Source organism: Lissotriton helveticus, chromosome 2_1 (genome assembly GCF_964261635.1).
Source record: "Lissotriton helveticus chromosome 2_1, aLisHel1.1, whole genome shotgun sequence".
Classification (NCBI taxonomy): domain Eukaryota; kingdom Metazoa; phylum Chordata; class Amphibia; order Caudata; family Salamandridae; genus Lissotriton; species Lissotriton helveticus.
The window spans coordinates 1,098,281,566-1,098,302,004 of NC_136059.1; the positions used below are offsets into that span (position 1 = coordinate 1,098,281,566).

Below are 20,439 nucleotides of genomic sequence, written 5' to 3' on the forward strand. Positions count from 1 at the left end.
AATAGCAACAACTGAAATGTACAGCACTTCGGGTTGTAGAGTACTATAAAGACACTTCTAAGAATTGACCAACCCATATGCATTTACAACATGATCTGGTTATGGATTGCAAATCAATTTTTTCCCCTATGTTTTTCCTGAAATTAGTGCTACTGGATTCTGTTTTTGTCCCTAAGGCTGCTTATCTCTCTTTCCATTCACTTAATTAATTAATTAACTTCCTTTGGGTCCTTCGCTCAAATACATTTCTGATGTATGCACATTTACAAGTTAAATTCATTCATTACGTCAGTAATTTCAAGTGGCATTTCTCTTTCGTTCCGATATAATTATGAACCGTGGTTAAATTTACATGGTGTAAGAGAAATACACTCAGTGTTACCTTGTGTATTGTCTTGCTCCTGATGTCAGTAAAGTCCAGCCTGATGGAAATGTAATCAATGTCAGGTGAGGGAGGATCAAGGTGCTCATATCGTAATCCACTGAGCAGAAACTCTTCACAGCTGACCTTAAGAGAAGTCTGAATCTTCCGCAGACCGGTGTAACATGATCCTTTTTTACACTTTTCGTTGGTTGTGTGCACTGCAATGCAACAGAAAATAATCACACTGAAAACAACAAAAAACTAACACAAGATAAGCACAATTCAGACTCACTACTCTCAACACATGTAAGTTAAGTTAATGTACAAAAGTTTATCTACATTAAATGTACAGTTTGTTACTCAGAAAGAAATTTTAAATTTGTCAATTCTATCTAAATCTTAAACAGCAATTCTAAAGTTGCTCTCTGGAAAAAATGATTTGAGATTGTTTGGGAGAGCTGGCAGCAAGCTACCTTTAGTTTTTGGCAATGGGTTCCTTGAAGGAGAGATTGGTGTATAGGGTGAATCCGAGTGAGTTGTTATTAAGTGACTGTTGGGGTTTGAAGTCATCAAGATTCATGAAATTGAGCCAATTTTGAACTGCATTGGTGTTGTTCTTGGCAAGTATTAGGAACTATGTCTTGGCTGGCCGGCCAAGGTCGCAAACATTTCATTTGACATCACTTCTTCTAGCGACATTATCTCTCTATTTGGCTTCTCCTACCACCTATTTAACAAATAACGTACATTTTGTCTTTTTCTCTTGTCCCCTCTTTTCAGTCACAAATACCTTGGTTCTTCCCTACTGCCCCCGAATGGATGGCCATACACTGCCTAATAATCCCCCTTGGGGGAAAACCAGAAATCATATATATCACTTTCATTACAACACAAAATGTATATTCTGTGCAAAACCATTGCAATGGATACAACCACAGTTATTCCGTAATCCTGCAACTGAGTAGTCCACTTTGTCAGCGAAAAGAAGGTCATCATCCTGACTGTCACTGGCTGTTGCCATAACGTATGCAACACATGAAAGGTTCACCTCCACTTACAAGCTGAAGGAGGCAAATTATTGCCCAATGCACCAGTCATATCGAACGTAAGCATTTTAAAGAAATGATCAATAATTTACAAAAGAAAGGGAAATAGATACATTGTACGGTACAGTATCAATGAGTTAATATAGGCTTATACATACCTTGAGAAGGAAATAGCAACAGAGGAGAAAACAGCAAAAAAATGAATGAGTGCAAACAGCAGGTGAAGAAATAGTATGTATGATTCAAGTTTCCCTATGGCTTCGCCCTTATTTTCTAAGAAGTTTTATTTCCACGTTCCTTAACCCCTTCGATGCTGATGACGGAGCGGTTCCATCATCAGCATCGGTTGGGCTGTGCTGATGACGGAACCGCTCCGTCATCAGTACAGCCCTCGGGGGGAGCGCTGTCGCTCCCCCCCTGGGGCTCCGATCGTGTTTGTTTTTTGGGGGGTGGCAGCGGAAGACTTCGCACTGCTCCCCCCGCACCCCCCCCGCACTTCCTGGTGACGTCAGCGCGCTGTCGCGCATGCCGACGTCATCAGGAAGTGCTGGACGCGCTGGAAGCCATTTCTTTACAAGGTAGGTTTTTGGTCTCCGGTGGGGCGGGGGGGGGCATTTCTTGGTGCCTTGAGGCATCGGGGGGGAGGAAACACTGTTTCCTCTCCCCTGATGTCCCAATGCAGGGCATTCCTGGTTCAGGATCGCGCACAGCGTCGCGATCCTGCACCAGTAATGCCCCCACTAGACACCAGGGATGTTTTTGTCTGAAAAGGAAGCGACCCCTTGGGCAAGGGTCGCTTCCAGGGCTAAATTTTTTAAAGTCAGACTTTTCTGCCCCCCCCCCCTGGGTCGACATCACTCGTTTTAGCGAGCGATCTCGACCCAGGGGGGCAGAAAAGCCCACTAGACACCAGGGATGTTTATTTTCATAAAAGGAAGCGACCCCTTGGGCAAGGGTCGCTTCCTAGGGCCATAATTTTTGTAATTCAGACTTTTCTGCCCCCCCTGGGTCGAGATCGCTCGTTTTAGCGAGCGATCTCGACCCAGGGGGGGCAGAAAAGCCCACTAGACACCAGGGATGTATTTTTTCATAAAAGGAAGCGACCTCTTGGGAAAGGGTCGCTTCCTAGGGCCATCATTTTGTAATTCAGACTTTTCCGCCCCCCTGGGTCGAGATCGCTCGTTTTTGCGAGCGATCTCGACCCAGGGGGGGCAGAAAAGCCCACTAGACACCAGGGATTATTTTTTTGATAAAAGGGTCGCTTCCTGGGGCATTTTTTATTCGTTTAGACTTTTCTGCCCCCCTGGGGGCAGATCAACCGTTTTATTCGGGAATCTGGACCCAGGGGGGGCAGGAAAGCCCACTAGACACCAGGGATTGTGTTTTTATTCGTAAAGGAAGCGACCCCTTGGGCAAGGGTCGCTTTCAGGGCCATCAAAATGTAGTGTAGACTTTTCTGCCCCCCCTGGGGGCAGATCGCGCATGTTAGCGCGTGATCTGGACCCAGGGGGGGCAGAAAAGCCCACTAGACACCAGGGATTTATTTATAATTGTAAAGGAAGCGACCCCTTGGGGAAGGGTCGCTTCCTAGTGGCCCATAATTTTTTTTAGACTTGTCTGCCCCCCCTGGGGGCAGATCAGCCGTTTTTTGGGCCACATCTGGACCCAAGGGGGGTAGAAAAGCCCACTAGACACCAGGGATTTTAGTATATTTATAAATGAAGCGACCCCTTGGGCAAGGGTCGCTTCCAGGGGGCATTATAAATATTGTAGACTATTCTGCCCCCCCCCCCCCCCGGGTGCGGAGTGGCTGTTTTTTTTTACAGTTTCTGGTCCCAGGGGGGGGATAGAAAAGCCCACTATACTCCAGGTTTTTGTTTTTTATAGGGAGCGACCCCTTGTCCAAGGGTTGCTTCCTTGGGCCCATTTGTTTTCTGTATGTTCTGCCGTGTCTTTATTTGGCCTCTCTGCCCTCCGTAGGGTTGCTTCCAGGGGGCCCACGTTTATAATGATTTATAATCTTCCCCCCTTGGGGACAGACACCCCATTTGTGACATACCCTGTGACATAGCCTGTTGTAATGTGTGTTGTTTGTGTTTCTTCTAATGTGTATTGTTTTTTTTTCTCTTTAGATTGTTGCAGTGTGCGCTTCTGTTACTGGTGGTTCTGTTGTTCTGCTGTTTCTGTAGTTGCATGTGTTTGGTAAGAGACCTTTTTTTGTTCAATTGTAATGTAATTGTTTATTTTGCAAAGTGTGTAGTAATACAAGTATGTTTTGTTTCTGTTTGTTGTGATTGTAAAACATGTTTTGCATTTGTTTTTGATGTGTCCTTCTGTAGATGTAAGTTTTTTTTTCTTCTTTCTAGTGGGATATCGTTGCTTATTTGCTGTGTCTTTGCAGAGTAGGTGCTGGTGAGTGTAGTTGTGTCTTGTAAGTGAATTGTATATTTTTTCTAAATATAGTTTTTTGTGAAAAAGTCTTACATTATTTTTTATCTTACTTTGCGCAGTGTTGGGGTTGTTGAGTTGTTTGTGCAGACACCTTTATTTGTAAGGATAATGGCTAGCCGCCGGATTACTGCTCAGCAAGTTGTTGGAATGCTTTTTGATGCTTCCTCTGACCATGGTCCAGAGTCTGACTCTGATTCTGAGCCAGAGGTGGGAGGTGAAGATTCAGGTAGTGAGTTTTCTCTACACATGGCTTCATCTGATGATGAAGACACTTTGAGTGCTGATGAAGCTACTTTTGGTGTGGATGATGTGCCTGTGGTTGGGGAGGACATTGCTGTGGTTACGGTTTGGGAGGACATTGTTGTGCCTGTGGTTGTGGAGGACATTGATGTGCCAATAGTGCGGCAAGAGGCAGCTGGGCGGCGGCCTGTGGCTGCAAGACTTGACGATGAAAGTTCTGACCTCTGGGTTGCACCAGGCATGGTGCAGCCGGCATTGCCTGAATTTACTGGTGTTCCAGGGTGTAGGGTGAACACTGAAAACTTTTTGCCTATTGATTTTTTCAAGTTGTTTATGGATGATGTGTTTTTGGCAGAGATTGTAGAGCAGACTAATTTGTATGCTGAAAATTTTTTGAGGGTGAACAGTGCCAGCCTTAAGCCCCACGCTAGAGCTACCCGGTGGACTCCCACAAATTTGGAGGAGATGAAAAAGTTTTTGGGTTTAACTTTTTTGATGGGCTTGCTTAGGAAACCATCAATGGCTTCATATTGGTCTACTAGTCCCTTGATGGCAACAGCTATATTTCCGGCAGTCATGAGTCGTGATAGGTATTTGCTTCTGCTGCGGATGATGCATTTTGTTGACAATAGTCTTGCTTTGCCACGAGATCACCCTGATTGTGACCGTCTTTTCAAGATTCGGCCTGTCGTTGATCATTTGGTTGATCGATTTTCTGAGATCTTTTATCCTGGGAAAGAAATTGCAGTGGATGAGTCTTTGCTGTTGTTCAAGGGCCGCTTGGTATTTCGGCAATACATTCCTAGTAAGAGGGCACACTATGGAATCAAACTGTATATGCTGTGTGACAGTGAGACTGGATATGTCTCTAATTTCAGGGTGTACACTGGTAAGGAATCCAGGATTAACCCCCCTGGTTGTCCGTCGACTTTTGGAGTGACTGAGAAAATTGTGTGGGAACTTGGTCGTGGATTGTTTAACAAAGGCCATCATTTGTATGTCGATAACTTCTACACTGGTGTGCGGTTGTTCAGGGAATTGGCCAAAGTGGACACTGTTGCTTGTGGCACAATCCGCTCAAACCGTAAAGGTTTCCCAAAAGAACTTGTTTGTCGAAAGCTTGCTCGGGGACAGTGCAGTGCATTGCGTTGTGAGGAGCTTCTAGCTGTGAAGTTTACAGACAGGAGAGATGTCTACATGTTGACTACAATACATGATGAAAGCACTGAACCGCGGACTGTTTGGGGTCAGGTTGCAGAAGTGCACAAACCTGTGTGCATACTGGACTACAATAAGTACATGGGTGGTGTTGACAGAGTTGATCAGAGGTTGGAACCGTATGCTGCTCTTCGTAAGGCTTACATTTGGTACAAGAAGTTGGCTATCCATCTTTTCCACTTGGCAACCTTTAATGCTTTTATTGTGTTCCAGAAATCTTGTCCCCAGTCAAAGTTGTCTTTTGTAAAGTTTCAGGAGTCTGTAATAGGCAGCCTTGTTTTAGTGGAACAGGCAAGTGTTCCTAGAGTTGGAGTGGTGGAGGATGTTGCCAGATTGAAAGATCGCCACTTTCCTGATACAATTCCTCCTACAACCTCAAAAGACTTTCCCAGTCGGAGATGTAGAGTCTGTTGGCGAAGAGGTTTGCGGAAGGAGGTTCGCATGTACTGCCCCGACTGCCCTTCAAACCCCGGGCTGTGTGTACCTGCTTGTTTTAGATAGTACCACACGCAAAAGAATTTGAGTGGTTAAGTGAACTGGTTGGTCTTTATTCTGTAAAACTTATTGTTCAGTTTCAAAGTTTGTATTTGTGTAGTCTTTTTAGATTTAGTTGTCGAGTTAGTAGATTTGTATCAATTTGCAATTTGTTTTTGTTTCTCTTTTATTTAAAAAAAAACCTAAAGTATGATGTTGGTTTGCGTGTAGTGTCCATTGTCTGACTGTGTGCATGGTTTGGCGCTTGGCTGTCGGTGTCTGTGGACTGGTGCTTGTCTGGCGGTGTCTGCGGACTGGTGCTTGACTGGCGGTTTGGACCTTTTCCTGTTGCAGCCACTATGGCTACCCATGCAAGTGAGGTACCGTTTTTATCGGGAGACCTGGGGGCACGCTGGGTGGGAGGTAATTTGTGTGGGCCCAGTGATGCCACGCTTTCCCACACTAAAACGTGTGAAAAAATTGATTTTTTCCAGCTTCAAATGAGGTTTGCAAGGGATTCTGGGTAAAGGAACGTTGGAGGATCCACGCAAGCCATACCTCCTTGGAAGCCCCCGGGTGTCTACTTTTCAGAAATGTGTGGGTTTGGTAGGTTTCCATAGATGGCTGTCTCGCATGGGGCCAGAAACCCAGATAACCCCTCTTGCAAAAGCTGGTGAATTTGACAATGGTGACAATGTCAAGTCCACTAGCTTTTGCAAGAGGGGTTACCTGGGTTTTTGGCCCCGTGCGAGACAGCCATCTAGGGAAACCTACTAAACCCACACATTTCTGAAAAGTAGACACCCGGGGGCTTCCAAGGAGGTATAGCTTGCGTGGATCCTCCAACGTTCCTTTACCCAGAATCCCTTGCAAACCTCATTTTTAGCTGGAAAAAATCAATGTTTTCACACGTTTTAGTGTGGGAAAGCGTGGCATCACTGGGCTCACACAACTTTTCTCCCACCCAGCATTCCCCAAGGTCTCCCGATAAAAATGGTACCTCACTTGCGTGGGTAGGCATAGTGGCTGCTTTAGGAAAAGGCCCAATTCTTACTGTGGAGACCAACAAATTTCCTTTAGCCAAACAATCTTATTTTTTGAGGGGGTCACCTGAGCTTTTGGCCCGGGGCTTGGCGGGCATCTTTGCAAACTACCAAACCCAAACAGTTCTGAGAACTAGACACCCGGGGGAGTCCAGGGAGATATGGCATGCGTGGGTCCCCCAATGTTTTCCTACCCAGAAACCCCTGCAAACCTTAAATTTTGGTTAAAAAACCCACTTTCCGTACTTTTTTGGGTGGGATCTCGCTGCCGGCACAAATGTCCTACCACCCAGCGTTTACCTTGTTCTCCCGAGTAAAATGATACCTCACTTGTGTGGGTGGGCCCAAGGCATGTGACTCAGGCTGGGGGGCTTAATTTGTAAAACTTAAATACTACTAAATATTACTTTTTTCAAAATTCATTTTTGGCGTGTTCTGCTTTGGGGCACCCACACAAGTGAGGTATCCTTTTACTCGGGAGAACAAGGGGAACGCTTGGTGGTAGGACATTTTTACCGGCACGGCGATCCCACGCCAAAAAGTTTGGAAAAGTGCTATTTTTACCTAACTTTAAGGTTTGCAAGGAGTTCTGGGTAGGAAAACATTGGGGGACCCATGCATGCCATACCTCCCTGGACTCCCCCGGGTGTCTAGTTTTCAGAACTGTTTGGGTTTGCGACTTTCCAAAGAATATCACCGAGCCCCGGGCCACAAACTCAGATGCCCCCCCCCCCAAAATCAAGGTAGTTTTGCAATAGGGTAATGTAAATTCACCACCGTACGATTTGAACCATTTCCTGTTGCAGCCACTATGTCTATCCACGCAAGTGAGGTACCATTTTTTTCAGGAGACCTAGGGGAACGCTGGGTGGGTGGAATTTTGTGGATCCACGCAGATTCCAGAACTTTCCACCACAGAAATGTGACGAAAATGTGTTTTTTTGGTAACATTTTTCAGTTTGCAAGGGATTCTGGGTAACAGAACCTGGTGGGAGGCAGTCGAGTCACCCCATCCTGAATTCCCCTGGGTGTCTAGTTTTCAAAAATGTATAGGTCTGCTAGGTTTCCGTAGGTGCTGGCAGAGCTACGGCGCAAAAACAAAAGGTAGTCTTTTTGGCCAAAACGTGCTAGATTTCACTGGGAAATTGAGGTGCAGCCATGTTGCGTATTGCGCTGTTTCATGTCATAGCCACTATGCCTACCCACGCAAGTGAGGTACCATTTTTTTCGGGAGACCTGGGGGAACGCTGGGTGGGTGAAAATTTGTTGATCCACGCAGATTCCAGAACTTTCCACCACAGAAATGTGAAGAAAATGTTTTTGTTTGTCAAATTTTTAGGTTTGCAAGGGATTCTGGGTAACAAAACCTGGGGGTAGGCAGACCAGTCACCCCATCCTGAATTCCCTTGGGTGTCTAGTTTTCAAAAATGTATAGGTTTGCTAGGTTTCCCTAGGTGCTGGCAGAGCTACGGCGCAAAAACAAAAGGTAGTCTTTTTGTCCAAAACGTGCTAAATTTCACTGGGAAATTGAGGTGCGATCATGCTGCGTTTTGCGCTGTTTCATGTCGCAGCCACTATGCCTACCCACGCAAGTGAGGTACCATTTTTTCGGGAGACCTGGGGGCACGCTGGGTGGGTGGAAATTTGTTGATCCACACAGATTCCAGAACTTTCCACCACAGAAATGTGAGGAAAATGTGTTTTTTTTGTCAAATTTGTATGTTTGCAAGGGATTCTGGGTAACAAAACCTGGGGGTAAACAGACGAGTCACCCCATCCTAAATTCCCCTGGGTGTCTAGTTTTCAAAAATGTATAGGTTTGCTAGGTTTCCCTAGGTGCTGGCAGAGCTACGGCGCAAAAACAAAAGGTAGTCTTTTTGTCCAAAACGTGCTAAATTTCACTGGGAAATTGAGGTGCGACCATGCTGCGTTTTGCGCTGTTTCATGTCGCAGCCACGATGCCTACCCACGCAAGTGAGGTACCATTTTTTTTGGGAGACCTGGGGGCACGCTGGGTGGGTGGAAATTTGTTGATCCACACAGATTCCAGAACTTTCCACCACAGAAATGTGAGGAAAATGTGTTTTTTGGTCAAATTTTTATGTTTGCAAGGGATTCTGGGTAACAAAACCTGGGGGTAGGCAGACGAGTCACCCCATCCTAAATTCCCCTGGGTGTCTAGTTTTCAAAAATGTATAGGTTTGCTAGGTTTCCCTAGGTGCTGGCAGAGCTACGGCGCAAAAACAAAAGGTAGTCTTTTTGTCCAAAACGTGCTAAATTTCACTGGGAAATTGAGGTGCGACCATGCTGCATTTTGCGCTGTTTCATGTCGCAGCCACTATGCCTACCCACGCAAGTGAGGTACCATTTTTTTCGGGAGACCTGGGGGCACGCTGGGTGGGTGGAAATTTGTTGATCCACACAGATTCCAAAACTTTCCACCACAGAAATGTGAGGAAAATGTGTTTTTTTTGTCAAATTTTTATGTTTGCAAGGGATTCTGGGTAACAAAACCTGGGGGTAGGCAGAAGAGTCACCCCATCCTAATTTCCCTGGGTGTCTAGTTTCCAAAAATGTATAGGTTTGCTAGGTTTCCCTAGGTGCTGGCAGAGCTACGGCGCAAAAACAAAAGGTAGTCTTTTTGTCCAAAACGTGCTAAATTTCACTGGGAAATTGAGGTGCGACCATGTTGCGTATTGCGCTGTTTCATGTCGCAGCCACTATGCCTACCCATGCAAGTGAGGTACCATTTTTTTCGGGAGACCTGGGGGCACGCTGGGTGCGTGGAAATTTGTTGATCCACGCAGATTCCAGAACTTTCCACCACAGAAATGTGAGGAAAATGTGTTTTTTTTGTCACATTTTTATGTTTGCAAGGGATTCTGGGTAACATAACCTGGGGGTAGGCAGACGAGTCACCCCATCCTAAATTCCCCTGGGTGTCTAGTTTTCAAAAATGTATAGGTTTGCCAGGTTTCCCTAGGTGCTGGCAGAGCTACGGCGCAAAAACAAAAGGTAGTCTTTTTGTCCAAAACGTGCTAAATTTCACTGGGAAATTGAGGTGCGACCATGCTGCATTTTGCGCTGTTTCATGTCGCAGCCACTATGCCTACCCACGCAAGTGAGGTACCATTTTTTTCGGGAGACCTGGGGGCACGCTGGGTGGGTGGAAATTTGTTGATCCACACAGATTCCAAAACTTTCCACCACAGAAATGTGAGGAAAATGTGTTTTTTTTGTCAAATTTTTATGTTTGCAAGGGATTCTGGGTAACAAAACCTGGGGGTAGGCAGAAGAGTCACCCCATCCTAATTTCCCTGGGTGTCTAGTTTCCAAAAATGTATAGGTTTGCTAGGTTTCCCTAGGTGCTGGCAGAGCTACGGCGCAAAAACAAAAGGTAGTCTTTTTGTCCAAAACGTGCTAAATTTCACTGGGAAATTGAGGTGCGACCATGTTGCGTATTGCGCTGTTTCATGTCGCAGCCACTATGCCTACCCATGCAAGTGAGGTACCATTTTTTTCGGGAGACCTGGGGGCACGCTGGGTGGGTGGAAATTTGTTGATCCACGCAGATTCCAGAACTTTCCACCACAGAAATGTGAGGAAAATGTGTTTTTTTTGTCAAATTTTTATGTTTGCAAGGGATTCTGGGTAACAAAACCTGGGGGTAGGCAGACGAGTCACCACATCCTAAATTCCCCTGGGTGTCTAGTTTTCAAAAATGTATAGGTTTGCTAGGTTTCCCTAGGTGCTGGCAGAGCTACGGCGCAAAAACAAAAGGTAGTCTTTTTGTCCAAAACGTGCTAAATTTCACTGGGAAATTGAGGTGCGACCATGTTGCGTATTGCGCTGTTTCATGTCGCAGCCACTATGCCTACCCACGCAAGTGAGGTATCATTTTTTTCGGGAGACCTGGGGGCACGCTGGGTGGGTGAAAATTTGTTGATCCACGCAGATTCCAGAACTTTCCACCACAGAAATGTGAAGAAAATGTTTTTGTTTGTCAAATTTTTAGGTTTGCAAGGGATTCTGGGTAACAAAACCTGGGGGTAGGCAGACCAGTCACCCCATCCTGAATTGCCCTGGTGGTCTAGTTTTCAAAAATGTATAGGTTTGCTAGGTTTCCCTAGGTGCTGGCAGAGCTACGGCGCAAAAACAAAAGGTAGTCTTTTGTCCAAAACGTGCTAAATTTCACTGGGAAATTGAGGTGCGACCATGCTGCATTTTGCGCTGTTTCATGTCGCAGCCACTATGCCTATCCACGCAAGTGAGGTACCATTTTTTTCGGGAGACCTGGGGGCACGCTGGGTGGGTGGAAATTTGTTGATCCACACAGATTCCAGAACTTTCCACCACAGAAATGTGAGGAAAATGTGTTTTTTTGTCAAATCTTTATGTTTGCAAGGGATTCTGGGTGACAAAACCTGGGGATAAACAGACGAGTCACCCCATCCTAAATTCCCCTGGGTGTCTAGTTTTCAAAAATGTATAGGTTTACTAGGTTTCCCTAGGTGCTGGCAGAGCTACGGCGCAAAAACAAAAGGTAGTCTTTTTGTCCAAAACGTGCTAAATTTCACTGGGAAATTGAGGTGCGACCATGCTGCGTTTTGCGCTGTTTCATGTCGCAGCCACTATGCCTACCCACGCAAGTGAGGTACCATTTTTTTCGGGAGACCTGGGGGCACGCTGGGTGGGTGGAAATTTGTTGATGCACACAGATTCCAGAACTTTCCACCACAGAAATGTGAGGAAAATGTGTTTTTTTTGTCAAATTTTTATGTTTGCAAGGGATTCTGGGTAACAAAACCTGGGGGTAGGCAGACGAGTCACCCCATCCTAAATTCCCCTGGGTGTCTAGTTTCCATAAATGTATAGGTTTGCTAGGTTTCCCTAGGTGCTGGCAGAGCTACAGCGCAAAAACAAAAGATAGTCTTTTTGTCCAAAACGTGCTAAATTTCACTGGGAAATTGAGGTGCGACCATGTTGCGTATTGCGCTGTTTCATGTCGCAGCCACTATGCCTACCCACGCAAGTGAGGTACCATTTTTTTCGGGAGACCTGGGGGCACGCTGGGTGGGTGGAAATTTGTTGATCCACACAGATTCCAGAACTTTCCACCACAGAAATGTGAGGAAAATGTGTTTTTTTTGTCACATTTTTATGTTTGCAAGGGATTCTGGGTAACAAAACCTGAGGGTAGGCAGACGAGTCACCCCATCCTAAATTCCCCTGGGTGTCTAGTTTCCAAAAATGTATAGGTTTGCTAGGTTTCCCTAGGTGCTGGCAGAGCTACGGCGCAAAAACAAAAGGTAGTCTTTTTGTCCAAAACGTGCTAAATTTCACTGGGAAATTGAGGTGCGACCATGTTGCGTATTGCGCTGTTTCATGTCGCAGCCACTATGCCTACCCACGCAAGTGAGGTACCATTTTTTTCGGGAGACCTGGGGGCACGCTGGGAGGGTGGAAATTTGTTGATCCACACAGATTCCAGAACTTTCCACCACAGAAATGTGAGGAAAATGTGTTTTTTTGTGTCAAATTTTTATGTTTGCAAGGGATTCTGGGTAACAAAACCTGGGGGTAGGCAGACGAGTCACCCCATCCTAAATTCCCCTGGGTGTCTAGTTTCCAAAAATGTATAGGTTTGCTAGGTTTCCCTAGGTGCTGGCAGAGCTACGGCGCAAAAACAAAAGGTAGTCTTTTTGTCCAAAACGTGCTAAATTTCACTGGGAAATTGAGGTGCGACCATGTTGTGTATTGCGCTGTTTCATGTCGCAGCCACTATGCCTACCCACGCAAGTGAGGTACCATTTTTTTCGGGAGACCTGGGGGCACGCTGGGTGGGTGGAAATTTGTTGATCCACGCAGATTCCAGAACTTTCCACCACAGAAATGTGAGGAAAATGTGTTATTTTGGTCAAATTTTTATGTTTGCAAGGGATTCTGGGTAACAAAACCTGGGGGTAGGCAGACGAGTCACCCCATCCTAAATTCCCCTGGGTGTCTAGTTTTAAAAAATGTATAGGTTTGCTAGGTGTCCCTAGGTGCTGGCAGAGCTACGGCGCAAAAACAAAAGGTAGTCTTTTTGTCCAAAACTTGCTAAATTTCACTGGGAAATTGAGGTGCGACCATGCTACGTTTTGCGCTGTTTCATGTCGCAGCCACTATGCCTACCCACGCAAGTGAGGTACCATTTTTTTCGGGAGACCTGGGGGCACGCTGGGTAGGTGGAAATTTGTTGATCCACGCAGATTCTAGAACTTTCCACCACAGAAATGTGAGGAAAATGTGTTTTTTTTGTCAAATGTTTATGTTTGCAAGGGATTCTGGGTAACAAACCTGGGGGTAGGCAGACGAGTCACCCCATCCTACATTCCCCTGGGTGTCTAGTTTTCAAAAATGTATAGGGTTGCTAGGTTTCCCTAGGTGCTGGCAGAGCTACGGCGCAAAAACAAAAGGTAGTCTTTTTGTCCAAAACGTGCTAAATTTCACTGGGAAATTGAGGTGCGACCATGTTGCGTATTGCGCTGTTTCATGTCGCAGCCACTATGCCTACCCACGCAAGTGAGGTACCATTGTTTTCGGGAGACCTGGGGGCACGCTGGGTGGGTGGAAATTTGTTGATCCACACAGATTCCAGAACTTTCCACCACAGAAATGTGAGAAAAATGTGTTTTTTTGTCAAATTTTTATGTTTGCAAGGGATTCTGGGTAACAAAACCTGGGGGTAGGCAGACGAGTCACCCCATCCTAAATTCCCCTGGGTTTCTAGTTTCCAAAAATGTATAGGTTTGCTAGGTTTCCCTAGGTGCTGGCAGAGCTACGGCGCAAAAACAAAAGGAAGTCTTTTTGTCCAAAACGTGCTAAATTTCACTGGGAAATTGAGGTGCGACCATGCTGCGTTTTGCGCTGTTTCATGTCGCAGCCACTATGCCTACCCACGCAAGTGAGGTACCATTTTTTTCGGGAGACCTGGGGGCACGCTGGGTGGGTGGAAATTTGTTGATCCACGCAGATTCCAGAACTTTCCACCACAGAAATGTGAGGAAAATGTGTTTTTTTTGTCAAATTTTTATGTTTGCAAGGGATTCTGGGTAACAAAACCTGGGGGTAGGCAGACGAGTCACCCCATTCTAAATTCCCCTGGGTGTCTAGTTTTCAAAAATGTATAGGTTTGCTAGGTTTCCCTAGGTGCTGGCAGAGCTACGGCGCAAAAACAAAAGGTAGTCTTTTTGTCCAAAACGTGCTAAATTTCACTGGGAAATTGAGGTGCGACCATGTTGCGTATTGCGCTGTTTCATGTCGCAGCCACTATGCCTACCCACGCAAGTGAGGTACCATTTTTTTCGGGAGACCTGGGGTCACGCTGGGTGGGTGGAAATTTGTTGATCCACACAGATTCCAGAACTTTCCACCACAGAAATGTGAGAAAAATGTGTTTTTTTGTCAAATGTTTATGTTTGCAAGGGATTCTGGGTAACAAAACCTGGGGATAGACAGACGAGTCACCCCATCCTAAATTCCCCTGGGTGTCTAGTTTTAAAAAATGTATAGGTTTGCTAGGTTTCCCTAGGTGCTGGCAGAGCTACGGCGCAAAAACAAAAGGTAGTCTTTTTGTCCAAAACGTGCTAAATTTCACTGGGAAATTAAGGTGCGACCATGCTGCGTTTTGCGCTATTTCATGTCTCAGCCACTATGCCTACCCACGCAAGTGAGGTACTATTTTTTTCGGGAGACCTGGGGGCACGCTGGGTGGGTGGAAATTTGTTGATCCACGCAGATTCCAGAACTTTCCACCACAGAAATGTGAGGAAAATGTGTTTTTTTTGTCAAATTTTAATGTTTGCAAGGGATTCTGGGTAACAAAACCTGGGGGTAGGCAGACGAGTCACCCCATCCTAAATTCCCCTGGGTGTCTAGTTTTCAAAAATGTATAGGTTTGCTAGGTTTCCCTAGGTGCTGGCATAGCTACGGCGCAAAAACAAAAGGTAGTCTTTTTGTCCAAAACGTGCTAAATTTCACTGGGAAATTGAGGTGCGACCATGCTGCGGTTTGCGCTGTTTCATGTCGCAGCCACTATGCCTACCCACGCAAGTGAGGTACCATTTTTTTCGGGAGACCTGGGGGCACGCTGGGTGGGTGGAAATTCGTTGATCCACGCAGATTCCAGAACTTTCCACCACAGAAATGTGAGGAAAATTTGTTTTTTTGGTCAAATTTTTATGTTTGCAAGGGATTCTGGGTAACAAAACCTGGGGGTAAACAGACGAGTCACCCCATCCTAAATTCCCCTGGGTGTCTAGTTTTCAAAAATGTATAGGTTTGCTAGGTTTCCCTAGGTGCTGGCAGAGCTACGGCGCAAAAACAAAAGGTAGTCTTTTTGTCCAAAATGTGCTAAATTTCACTGGGAAATTGAGGTGCGACCATGCTGCGTTTTGCGCTGTTTCATGTCGTAGCCACTATGCCTACCCACGCAAGTGAGGTACCATTTTTTTCGGGAGACCTAGGGGCACGCTGGGTGGGTGGAAATTCGTTGATCCACGCAGATTCCAGAACTTCCCACCACAGAAATGTGAGGAAAATGTGTTTTTTTGGGTCAAATTTTTATGTTTGCAAGGGATTCTGGGTAACAAAACCTGGGGGTAGGCAGACGAGTCACCCCATCCTGAATTCCCCTAGGTGTCTAGTTTTCAAAAATGTATAGGTTTGCTAGGTTTCCCTAGGTGCTGGCAGAGCTACGGCGCAAAAACAAAAGGTAGTCTTTTTGTCCAAAACGTGCTAAATTTCACTGGGAAATTGAGGTGCGACCATGTTGCGTTTTGCGCTGTTTCATGTCGCAGCCACTATGCCTACCCACGCAAGTGAGGTACCATTTTTTTTGGGAAACCTGGGGGCACGCTGGGTGGGTGGAAATTTGTTGATCCACGCAGATTCCAGAACTTTCCACCACAGAAATGTGAGGAAAATGTGTTTTTTTGTCAAATATTTATGTTTGCAAGGGATTCTGGGTAACAAAACCTGGGGGTAGGCAGACGAGTCACCCCATCCTGAATTCCCCTGGGTGTCTAGTTTTCAAAAATGTATAGGTTTGCTAGGTTTCCCTAGGTGCTGGCAGAGCTACGGCGCAAAAACAAAAGGTAGTCTTTTTGTCCAAAACGTGCTAAATTTCACTGGGAAATTGAGGTGCGACCATGTTGCGTTTTGCGCTGTTTCGTGACGCAGCCACTGTGCCTACCCACGCAAGTGAGGTACCATTTTTATTGAGAGACCTGGGGGAACGATGGGTGGGTGGAAATTTGTTGATCCACGCAGATTCCAGAACTTTCCACCACAGAAATGTGAGGAAAATGTGTTTTTTTTGTCAAATTCTTAGCTTTGCAAGGGATTCTGGGTAACAAAACCTGGTGATAGGCAGTCGAGTCACCCCATCCTGAATTTCCCTGTGTGTCTACTTTTCAAAAACATATAGGTTTGCTAGGTTTCCCTAGGTGCCGGCTGAGCTAGGGCTCAAAAACAAAAGGTAGTCTCTTTGTCCAAAGAGCGCAAGATTTCACTGGGAAATTGAGGTGCGACCACGTTGCATTTTGTGCCGTTTCCTGTCGTAGGCACAAGGTCGACCCACACAAGTGAGGTACCATTTTTATCAGGAGACCTGGGGGAACGCTGGGTGGGTGGAAATTTGTTGATCCACGCAGATTCCAGAACTTTCCACCACAGAAATGTGAGGAAAATGTTTTTTTTTTGTCAAAATCTTAGCTTTGCAAGGGATTCTGGGTAACAAAACCTGGTGGTAGGCAGTCGAGTCACCCCATCCAGAATTCCCCTGGGTGTCTACTTTTCAAAAATGTATATGTTTGCTAGGTTTCCCTAGGTGCCGGCAGAGCTAGGGTGCAAAAACTACAGGTAGGCACTTTGCCAAAAAAGGGTCAATTTGTAACTGCAAAATTTAGGTGTGACCACGTTGCATTTTGCGCCGTTTCCTGTCGCAGGCACAAGGCCGACCCACACAAGTGAGGTACCGTTTTTATCGGGACACTTGGGGTAATTCAGATTTGTAAATCAACTGTTATTACCAATTGAGCTTTCATGCATTTCTCCCTTTCAATGAAAGACATTGTGTAAAAAAATATATTTTTGAAAAATGACCAATAATTCTCATGCTAGTATGAGTATTCCCAATTTTGAAAATGTGCAATTATATACTGTTTCTGAACTCTATAATTTGTACCCAATTCAGAAATACATAGGTGTCTTTCATACAGATTATTCCATGTATACATTTTCCAAGACAAAGTGCTCTATACCCAGTAAATGAAAAAATACCATTGCAAGTTGCTGCTCAGTTTTTGGATCTGGGTTTGTCGGGTTCTTGGTGAAACTACAAGTCCTATATATCCCCACAACCAGGAAGGTCTAACGGATGTAACGGTATATTGCTTTCCATGAGCTGTCAAAATTAGAAAAAGTTATAGGTGAAAACGTTGAGACAAAAGGCTGGTTCTTTCAACAAATTTTCAATTATTCCAATATCTAACTGTTAGTTTCTATAACGAAACCTTCATGGATTTAGACAAATGACCCCTTTCTGAATTCAGAATTTTGTCTACTTTTCGAAAATGTAAAGCTTTCCAGGATCCATTATTGCTTTCAAACTCATTTCTACCATTAACTAGAAGGAGGTGGAAAGCTCTAAAAATAGCAAAAATAGGCTATGTCCCAGAAAAATGCCAAAACTGAGTGAAAAATTTCGGTTCTCTGACAAAAGACTGTCATTCCCTAAAAGCTGAGAAAATGGAGATTTCAGTCCAACAAACCCTTTTTTGATACCATTTTCAGGGAAAACCCCAGAGGCCTTCATTTGCAGCCCGTTTTTCCCATTTTTCTGAAAAAAACAAAAAAATCACTATATTTTGGTTAATTTCTGGGACCCCTCCAAGGGAATCCACAAACCCTGGGCGCCTTTAGAATCCACATGATGTTGGAAGAAAAGGACGCAAATTTGGCATGGATACCTTATGTGGTCAAAAAGGTACAAGGGCCTAAGCGCGCACTACTCCAAAACGCCAAAAAAAGCCTTAGCACAGGAGGGGAAAAGGCCTAGCAGCGAAGGGGTTAATCCACCCTTCCAATCAGGGTTTGTGCAATGATTCTTGATACCCTAGACTTTAACATCATTCTTACCCATTTTTTGGAAATTAAGCCTCATTATATGCCTCTAGAGGCAAACAGAAGCCCTTAAATTGGTGGTGATTGCCTAGCCTTAATGTAGCACAGGCCCTGCCTCTAAATCCTATCTCGCCACTGCCTCAGCATTTCCATAACCCATCTGTACCATCTGTGATCCAACCCTTAACTCTGCTGCTACTACTCCATTTGAATGCCATGCCCTCATCCTGATGTCCTCTATGTAACTCCCCGATCTGTCCTCTACCTCACTTTAATACCGGCTCCTTTGAGACTGATCTAAAAAAAACATATCTCCACACAGACAGAAGTGGCCCTCAGCCTCCCCTCCTTACCAAGGCCCTCAAGATTCTGTCATTTACTCAGCATTAAACATACCCCAATAAAGGGTCTGAAAATGTGTGTCTCTGTGGCCTGCTCCATTACATTAAATTGGGCAGTAATTGTAATCGTGTCACCCTTAGTTATGCATATGTGCTATGCTGTGCTGTGAAAGCAATGTACAGTGTGATTCAGTCATGATTCACAAAGAGCCAAACACATTACAAAATTCACACTTTGGCATTTAAAAACGTTCTCTCTGGGAATTAAAGTTAATTTATGTCTCAAATGGTTTTTATGGATTCATCTTAAAAAGTGCTACCTCTAGTCATGTTTTTTAGACATGCAATACTGGTATGTATTGTGCTTTTGCGTATCTATGTTCTTATTCTTTAAGGTCGCATTTCTAAGACTGTATTACGCAATATATGCACATGCTTGAAAATGAATGCATTGATCAAGTTTTTTATAGGCAGTATTCGCTTTCCTTCTGCCTTATAGTGCCCACTGCCTTCTTTCAGAGGCTGGGAATAAGTGATTTGCTCGAGCTGGTTGGTCTAATGTATAAAGTGCTTTTTCGGATCTTGTATATTGACATGTAATGTTCACATATTTTCCATTGTGCTGTGAATGATGCCATTTCCATAGGTTGCATGTATATGATTCTAGTATGTCATACTCGCATATCTTCTGCGGTGCTATGCCCTTCGTAACTTTATAAGGGACAGTACATGATACCTCTAAGTGATTTATGTATTAGATTGGAGGTTTTACACGTTTTATTGCTGATTGCATTATGTACTACTATTTTACTATTATCACATGTTATGTGGACCTCCGTTGGAGTTCTGTATCATAATAAATTATCCGCTGTGTTGTTTCAACACTGCAGATCTCTCTGGACATTTAATACTTCATTTGTTTTTATGGAATAATATATGTGTTTTATCTCTTGGAGCTGCTTTCATATCATAGATTGAAAGTGCGCTTTATAATGAAATTGGGAGATTGCTCAGTAGAGTGGACTCTTTATAAGCAAGACATATAGAACTATATATACATTGACTATCAAACTTTCTAGGGTACCTTCATAGATATTATTCCATGTCATGCTATGCGCCAGGCTATCAGTTACTCTTGCCATACATACACATGCCAAAAACGTGTTTACATCACATTGCATTAATGTTCCAGTTGTATATCCAGACAGCCTGGTCTCCATTTTGATTGTGCTGATTGCAACATTTTGAACAAAGTTTTAATACTCAGAATAGTAGTAAACCATGTCTTACTGGATGCAGGATAAAAACTGTGAGGTTGATCGCCACGTGGCACCTGTTTCTCCGGCTCTCCGATGACCACGTGACCATGAGCAGGCACTGATGTTTCCAAGGAGGTCAGTCTGATGGTGCACTCCAGATTTTGAGTCTTGTCATAGTGAATACGCAGCACATTTTTGTCAATCACATTAGAAAGGCCATAGAAGTCAGGAACCTCAAGTGGCTTTGAGCCCAGTGTTATGATGTTGCAGTCAGGTTCCAGTAGCTTTACTCTTAGAAGAAAGGTTTCTGTGAATGTCTCTGTCTCTGTAAACCTGGAAACAGAAAATAGACGTCCCTGATAACATTACATTATATTTAAAGGAACATATTGTTTAAGATGTTTTACACTTGTGAATATTATTTGCAACAATATATTTTTTTGTAAATGTTATTTTCGGATGCAAAGATCCATAAACACAATACAGCAAGTAACAAAATTTGAAAATAAATAACATCAGTATATACGACATTTCATAAAACACCATTCTTATAAAACCTGGTCCCACAATAAGATCAGGGAAGAGATAAATAAATAAGAAGTGCAATGGTGTGTATACGGGTAATTTCAAAGGAGAGGGAGCTGCATCTAGAGTATAAAAATGCAAGTTTTAGTGTACATCTCTTAATATGAGAGGACCTACTTATTTTATGATTGAGGCAAACCCCCAAATACACAAAATCTTGCACTTTTTCTAGAGCAATGCCCTGCACCCGAATACTTGCTCCAACAGATTTATATGGATTAAAAGCCATACATTTCATTTTGTTGACGTTTA

At 44.4% G+C, this 20,439-nt stretch overlaps 1 protein-coding gene across 1 annotated transcript in view; it reads right to left on the reverse strand.

Annotated features, from left to right (window-relative positions):
* The window catches only part of FREM1 (FRAS1 related extracellular matrix 1), a 792,938-nt gene that overhangs the window by 531,328 nt on the left and 241,171 nt on the right, over positions 1-20,439 (reverse strand). Inside the window, exons 4-5 of the mRNA XM_078675906.1 lie at positions 19,634-19,935; positions 383-582 (exon numbers count right to left, since the gene is read on the reverse strand). Of these exons, the coding sequence (XP_078532032.1) occupies positions 383-582; positions 19,634-19,935 (502 nt within the window). The remainder of the gene's footprint in view (positions 1-382; positions 583-19,633; positions 19,936-20,439) is intronic.